We start from the raw sequence: 8049 nt of genomic DNA, 5'->3' as shown, positions 1-8049 counted from the left end.
CAGTCACCTGACCATGTGCATGAAACAGAAGCATACCAAAATAAAAATGATTATACTGAAAAGTATTTTAATTGAAGCGTTGCAAGAGAGGACCAAAACCTATGTACATCCAACACTTGTTAAATTCTGAAGAGTGGATATGAGCTACTGGGAGGATGCATGTGAATAAATAAAATATACGGTAGATTGTTTCATTTAGTGGTATAATCACCTTCGAATCAATTTCTAGGCATTGTGACCGTTATATCGTTTATTTAAAAAAAAACATCACTTTCTACTGGGATATACCCTGGACACCCTGAAACACAGAAGCAGGGTGTCTATTTAAACTATCACGGTGGCATGCCTACATAACTAAAATGATGGGTTATTCTTTATCATCTATATGGTCAGTTTTATTATAAAACTTGAGGTTAGTCCTTCACTATACCCAAAAACCCAAAATAATGCATCAATGCGCTTACAGAAGGAAAATAAGATCTCATAACGATTACAATGGCTACCTTATTTATCATTGAAGAAATCATTTCAGGTGTGCATTTATACACACATCCACATTCACACAAGTAGTGGTTTACATTAGGATTTTCCAGTTTATAGCAAACACTTTTACCACGCTATCTTATAAAAGCTCACTGACTTGTTTACCCCGCTGTAAGTGGGTCAGTGCAAATCTCTGAAAATTAAGTATAGGCCGAGCAGTGACAGAACCAGGAATGACGCATCTGTAGCTTCCATCTGTAAAAATCTGTTATTGGTATTTACTGTACATGTTTTCACTAACTAGAAATATCCGGACAAACGTCATTGAGCAAAAAAAAAATGAGATAAGAGTTCAATCCACAGCCCCTGTATCTCAACAGAGGAACAATTTCATCCATATTGTCCGCTTATTTTTAAGTCTTTGTCCAGTGCTTGGCCATGTTTCCAAATGTGCTGGCAGTCACGTCATACAGATGACAGTAGTCAGAGTGGGCATCAGATCGGCAGTTCAAATAGAATTGTGCCTGTACACTGCTGTTTGACTGACTGCTGCTGTCATTCACTGCTAGTGTCTTGCTTAGTAGACAATGTGCTGTCCCGGACAGGGAGGAGGTCATAGTGGCATGGAATGTGGCTGTTCTTTGGAAGGTCATAGAGATCTTGGCTGGCTTTAGAATTGTGGTTGAAGCCTCCCTGGGCTGCATTCCCTGTGGGTTCTGTTATAAGACAAAAAAGGCAATGGTTATCGAAGATTCAGAAGATTTTTGTGTAACTGGATGAATTATAAATGGCTGCAACTTGAAGAAAAATGGACAACACTTTTAAAGGTTTTTGCCTTTTTTTCTCCAACTGCAAGTTTAAGATTCAAGGATCTTTTTTTCTTCTTTTTTTTTTTAAATTTTTTTTTTTATCCTGGCTAACTGTGTAATTTTGTGGTAGCTGTCCATCGTTTAGTGTTCAGCAGATCTAGTGCTACCTAGATAATACTTATATTTAAAGAACTAGTGCACCCACAACAACTATCCTGCATGAATGCAGTCAGCAATACATGCTTGCTGTGTCATCTAAAGTCTATGCAGCATCTGACATACACAGAGTGGACTCATAGCCAGGCTGACAAGTGTAGCCTCCCAAGATTGGAGTGAAAGTTGTGAACGCACATAGTGACAACATAACGCATAGTTTATTTTATAGTAACAAAAAGCAGTTTAAAACATGTTTTTTTTATTTATTTATTAGTGCTTAATATGTTAAAAAGAAACTGTCAACTTGCACATGCTCGACACATTGACAGTGTCACTGTAAATGGCCCCTTTGACCCTCTCATAGTCACCTTATCTGGTGTTGGTGACCTAGGGGAGAGGAAGATGTTATTCCCCTAGTCATATGACAGTCACAGGGGAGGAGGTTACATGCTCCTCCATACCTAGAGTGAAGGAGTGCTGGTTAGGTAAATATAAGTGGGTTGGGGGTACCTTTGCAGATATACTGTCACTTTGCCCAGTTCCTTGAACTAGCTGTGAGGTATACAGCTTACATTATATTCAATATTCAACCGCCAATTGACTTGTAAGCCCAAGTACAAATGTGTATTGTATGTAATATTCTGTATGTTGTTTTCTTGCAGTAACACACATGGTGCAGGCATTAAACAAATTCATATTGTTAATATAGGCAGACATGATTTCATGTTAAAAATTTAAAGAGAGTGCAATTTCCTCCCCAAACAGGCTTTCCACTGTTGTTGAGGCCACGGCATGCATGCATAGGTAAAACAATTCAGGTTAGGCACAGGTCAGCAGAAGTATTTCAGAACAACGGCTGTGCTGTGCAGGGCTTGTGGCACAACGGTGACCGTGGTAGTTACAGGTAAGTTTGATCTACAAGAAAGGTAACGGGGAAGGATGATGGAGCAGGAAAGGAGATCCAAACTAAGGAGGTGTATTTATACACAATTTGCAGAGCCATTCTCCTGCAAAACTCTGTGAACGTTTGTTCTGTGTGAATAAAGGCAAAAACAAAAATTCTTAGTATATTTTCTTAGTCGAATGTAATATTAGGAAAATACCGCATTATGGCCACAGGATTGTGCTGAAGAACATAAATACTTGTTTCCTATGCTCCTCAGCTCCATCTAGTGGCCACAATGCGGTTACTGTAGCTTTCTTACTCTGCTCACGTGCCAGTTCATATAAGTGCATCAGCCTGTCTAAATCAGACATTTTTCCTTTTATCAACATTCCGATTAAGGATCAGTTTGTAAAACCACATTCTCAAACTAAAACAAGAACATACACTGACATAAGTCTGGAGAAACAGCATTCTTGAAACATAGACACACTCAAGAGTCACATCTGAATATGTCTTACCATTTTTGGGAGCCCCTTTGAATTAATATGCTGTAACAAAAAGTAATAATAATAATATAACTACCTAATATAATATCTGGCCCTCACAAAACTTTAATCAAAATAAGATCCTTTCATTAAAGTGCATCAAACCTTTTCGTTTTTGGATATTGGATGTCATCTGAGTCCCATTGGGGAGATTTTCCCTTAAAGCTGAAGTTTAGTTTTTGGGGTTTTGTTAGGATCCAGCACCAATCACATTATTTACCTGTGATGGTGTGTATCCCACCTCCAATAGGCTGCTGCTTCATGACAAAATCCTCCCTAATGCCACCAGATACAACTTCTGGGGCTCTGGGAGTTAACAGCAGCAACTACCAGTGTGATAGAGTTGTGCCCTCCCCCCCCTTCTTCATTCATAAAGCTTGTACTATTACTGTTCCATAGTGCAACATGCTCTGTGAATGGAGGACTGGTTGAATGACAGGCCACACCTGCCCTACCCATTCACATTGTGCATTGTATTGCCCCTTACAATGTCTTTCAACTGATTGAGAAAGTCCTCACTGCACAAAATCTGCACGGACATATACAAGGCCTGCAGGGTTTTCTACTCTCTTATATCATTGTTGTAGAAGGGTTTTGGGCCATAAACACATACTGTATATTCCAAATAGGACAGGTGGACATATCTCTCATATGTTATTTGCAGATCAACTCTTAGTCTGGCCAAAGACATTAGGAAATACTAGGGCATGCAGTACATCCACAATCTATCTCACAGTGGGGGCAATTCATAAAAGCATTTGCAATGCATTTCTGGAGGTATGCTCCCTATTAAATGTCCTCTGTCTAGTTCACGAAAGCCATGCAACAGTTTGATAAAAGGCCTGTGCACACAATTCAGTGCATTCAGGATACAGTTCCGTGCATGCACTATTTTTTGTGATCGCACCGCACTGGAACACAGGGCATTGCAGTACCACTTTTCCGGTGCACTACGGATGGAAGGTGTGTCTGCAGTGCCTTTGAAATGAATGGCACCACCATATCCCCTCCCACCCCAGAATGCGGGGAGGGTTTGTGTATGCGATCCAGTGCCTTCAGGGCATGGAACCGTGCCCTGAACGCACTGGATGGTGTGAACGGTCGCTTAGGGTTCTGACTTGAGTCACAGAATCAGGTAGTTCTTATTTGTGCCGCTTTCACAGTGTGTTGTTATGGCTGCAATAATTCAAAAAGAATTACCATCAGTTTATAGTCAAGTTGTAATGAAACTGTAGATAATTAAGACCAACTCATAGTTGGTGTACAGAGACAGGCCGGAGTGCTCACAGTGAGGCCACTGTGCAGTAAAGAGCAGGGCATGACTGTGCTGGGAGGCTGTGATGAATGTTACAGCTTCCCCCTCAGGGTTTGTTGTTAGTTAGGACACAGATTGGCCATTTTTGGGTAGTGATGCCATCCAGCATCCCTGTCCCTTTGTTAACAGCTGGCAACTGAATGCGGCTGGAGATGCGTCATTGGTTGCTAAGATGCTGTTGGGAGCTTGACAGTGGGTGGAGCCTGATGGTGAAGCTGAGAGGCTAGTTTCCCACCAGGCCAGTCTTCCTTTTGACTGACAGCAGGCAGCAGTGGGTCGATTTTTAGAGTTGCTGGTGGGTTGTCTAGCAGTTACGGAATAAAGAAAGGTGGATCCTCATCAGGTTTTGCCTACTGTCAAGCTAAGTGTAGGTGGACCTGATGGGAAACTAGTGTCTCAACACCATGCTCCACCCACCTAACGCAGTGGCCTAGGCAGGTTGCTCAGCAACACTTAGCCTGTGATTTTATCAGGCTCAGTATTACCTAGCTGCACTGAGAACAGAGTGTCCAGTATGGACATTCCAGCCTCAGTACCGACCTCCACTGTGCCTCTACGTGAATCTGTCCCATGCACTACATACACTCTAGTGTCTTTTGGGCCAGCCTCTCCCCCTTAAACAAAATGCTTTAGTCGAACAAGTGTTCCAATTTAGGGTAACAGAGAAGAATGGGGGGATCCTTGTGGAAAAGTTCCTTGCACCAGGTTATCCAGGTGGGCACGATAGCAATCGGGCAAATTTCCCGAACCTACATTGTTTTTCTTTCCCCCTAAGAAAGTTGCTTGGGCCAATCACAGGCTGATTCATAGACATCAATAAGACACCAACTTTTATATTGCCAGTACAGTGCAGGAGAAAAACTTCTGACATTCTTATTGGCTGGTACTTTTTTCCTTTGGCTAGATTTCAAAATGCTCTGCTATGTATTAAAGGAAAAGAACAAGATAAAAAAACGAAGAAACACTTACCAACTTCATACACATTTTTATTGGCCAAGCTGCTGTTACTTATTTCTGCATAAGCAGAGTCCCTCCGGGCTGGTGACTTCATCTCCACGTATCCGCACTCTGTGTGTTTAGGCAGAAGAGCTGGTGGATCCTTGATGGTGGCATATGGGTTTTCAGTGCTGCTCAGTGAACAGCTGCTTATGCTATATGCAGAGCTTTTCAGTAGACCTGAGCAAAAGAAAACATGAGTCATCGGGATCTGGTCTAATTTTCCAGTAAGTGTAATACATAATGTGTTAGCCAGCAAAATGATCATAAACTAATGGACGTGGGCTGCTCTGGAAACATCCTATATTTTGGATTTCCTGTGCCTCAACCTTTATTTGCCGTTTGTATGCAATTCTTCATGTTAAATAAGTATTGCAGTGTGGCAGAGCTGTATGAGTCTCACCGGACTGGCCAAACTCATTTTAAATCCTCTGGCAGGTAAAATAGTAAATGTGTATGTATTTCGGCTTTTTGCCTGAATTTTCATGTTAATTAGAAACACTCCCCTATTGTTATAAAATGCCACATTGGTCTTTTTTATAACCACATTTGTGCGGAACACATCAAATATATATTTTATACCAATAAACACTCGCTGCATTCCAGAGATCCTTTGGTAATGGACCATCTTCATTTTGTAACCTAGCATGTTTAGTCTTCGGGCTTGTTCCCACCATGTCCGGACCAGAATGCACTATTTTTTCTGGTCTGGAACACACCAAAATGCATGCAAATGCACTGGAACAGACACGAAAGCCCATTTTAAGCTTGGAACACACCAAAATGTGTAAAAATCACACTGCACTGCATTTGCAGAATAGCACCCAGATCTGATCCATGGTGTGAACAAACCCTTAAAGTTGATGGAGAAATACTTTTTTGTTCTTTATAATGTTAGTCATAGAGACCAAGTAGAAACATTTTAAGCGTAGATCAGAAAAATTTATTAGGTTGTTATGGGCAACATTACTTTCCATTTTAATGAATTTTAGAACATATTCCCCTTACCATGCTCATTCAGATATCCTCCTTGTTTCCAGTCTGCTGGCAGAGTACCCGTGTAATCTATTGTGTGTGACCTCTTTCCGGGATCCAGGCTCTTCAGGTTTACAAAAAGTTGGCTGCTTTTAGACTAAATGAATAAACAAATATAGAAACAATATATTCAGTATCAGCTGTAGATGTACAAAGGTGCAACACATAATAGAATATAAGTAGGTGCTCACAGTTCTGGTGTGCTGGTGTAAGGCAAAACACCATATTAAAGTGTTTGAAAACATTATCAATGAACTTCTCTTATCTGCTCCCTTTGGGTATGTTATAAAATGCCACTGAAAGATTTTTTTGAACAAATCCGTTTAAAAAGTACAAACTATACCCATTGGTCCACACAAGTTGAGTAAGTTGGTAAGTTCTTGTATACCAGTGTTACCACCTGTGTTACCAGCCCTGCCCAGATCAACTCTGTAAACTACAGAACAGAAAGACCTATGTTATGGAGAGGGGGAGATGTTCTGTAATCTTAACACACTTTCAGTCCAACGCTGACAATGCAGCTCCACATATACAGATAGTGAGTGAGCATTGTCACTCTAGGACAGTAAGTGTGTTAATGGTGGGATCACCTGGTAAAAAAGGAAAAATCCCTGAACAAAACGAATGCAGCGACCACATCTATGGACTACTAAGCTACAATATAAGATTCATTTTTCTTGTGTTTAGATATCCTTTAAAAAAATATACTGTAAAACCAATGAGATGTCACATATATATCATGTTACTTATTATGCCTGTTAATAATAACAATTCCAGTACCCGCATATGTCACGCCACATAGGAAATGTAGCTAACACAAAAAGTGACATGAATCCAAGCAATCTATGATTCCATGGTGAACATCAACAAAAAGATTGGAAACAATCAATATGACATGAGGAATGACTACATTATGCAAAGAAGTGGGCAAAAAGAAAAGAAAAATAAAGGCAACTTGCTCTAGTTGCTGAGAAAAAAATAGAAAACCTCCCCTCCAAGTGAACTATATACACTCCATGTATGTTATTATGTGTTTTTTAAATAGACTCATATCTTTGTGTGTTCTGAATAAATTGCTGTCTGCCTTACTCATACTGATCCCTAATAGGGGTCTGCCTTCACTATAAGCACCTGAGAAATGTCAATGTTGTAATAAGAAAAGTTTCACTGTCCACATCTCTTTAGGCTTAGACAGGGTCTCACCAAAATAAACTGCAGTTGCAGAGGATGTCAGGTACTTTCACTTTAAACATATAGTGCACAGAATGCCCCCATATTGCAAGGAAGAATTTCTGACAGCTTATGAAAATCGCAGCTGCAAAAAATAAATGCTACCCGAAAAGATAATAAGAGTTATGGGGGTTCAGTGCTGCTTCATCATAAGCATTAACCATAAGCATTTATGTATGATGAGAGCATGGATGCTGTGTAACACACAGAGGAAAATTATCACATACATCCAACATTCCATCAGTAAAGGAGTTTTTCAAATGAAATGTTACTTAAGCCTTGCAGTCACATGAAAGACTTAATTAACAGATGAAAATCTACATGTTTTAATAATTAAACGGGGCTATTGATTTATTGATTGAAGGTTCCTTAGAGTTTAGTCATCTTCTCTTTTCCTATTAATATATAAATAGGTAATGTTGGCATCCTATAGCACAAGTCTGGAAAAGTAGTAAAAGAAGATATTAAAAGATGGGCTGTAAATTAGTCTCCAGTGTGTAAAATTGATGACTGGAGGCTCGCCCTTGGGTCAGATCTTCATTTCCCTGTCAGTTTTTAATATCTTAAATAAAATATAGGATATATATATATATA

General features: G+C 39.9%; 1 protein-coding gene across 1 annotated transcript in view; it reads right to left on the bottom strand.

The window, feature by feature from the left end:
* Positions 1 to 860: 860 nt before the first annotated feature.
* The window catches only part of MEGF10 (multiple EGF like domains 10), a 148996-nt gene continuing 141807 nt past the window's right edge, over positions 861 to 8049 (bottom strand). The window contains exons 25-27 of the mRNA XM_018565052.1: positions 6199 to 6322; positions 5164 to 5370; positions 861 to 1199 (exon numbers count right to left, since the gene is read on the bottom strand). Coding sequence (XP_018420554.1) covers positions 1039 to 1199; positions 5164 to 5370; positions 6199 to 6322 — 492 coding nt within the window. The 3' untranslated portion in view covers positions 861 to 1038. The remainder of the gene's footprint in view (positions 1200 to 5163; positions 5371 to 6198; positions 6323 to 8049) is intronic.

Source organism: Nanorana parkeri, unplaced genomic scaffold (assembly GCF_000935625.1).
Source record: "Nanorana parkeri isolate BGI_ZX_2015 unplaced genomic scaffold, ASM93562v1 scaffold809, whole genome shotgun sequence".
In the NCBI taxonomy this organism is placed as follows: domain Eukaryota; kingdom Metazoa; phylum Chordata; class Amphibia; order Anura; family Dicroglossidae; genus Nanorana; species Nanorana parkeri.
Note: the sequence above shows the minus strand (reverse complement) of the source record. Positions and strands in the feature narration are given on the sequence as shown.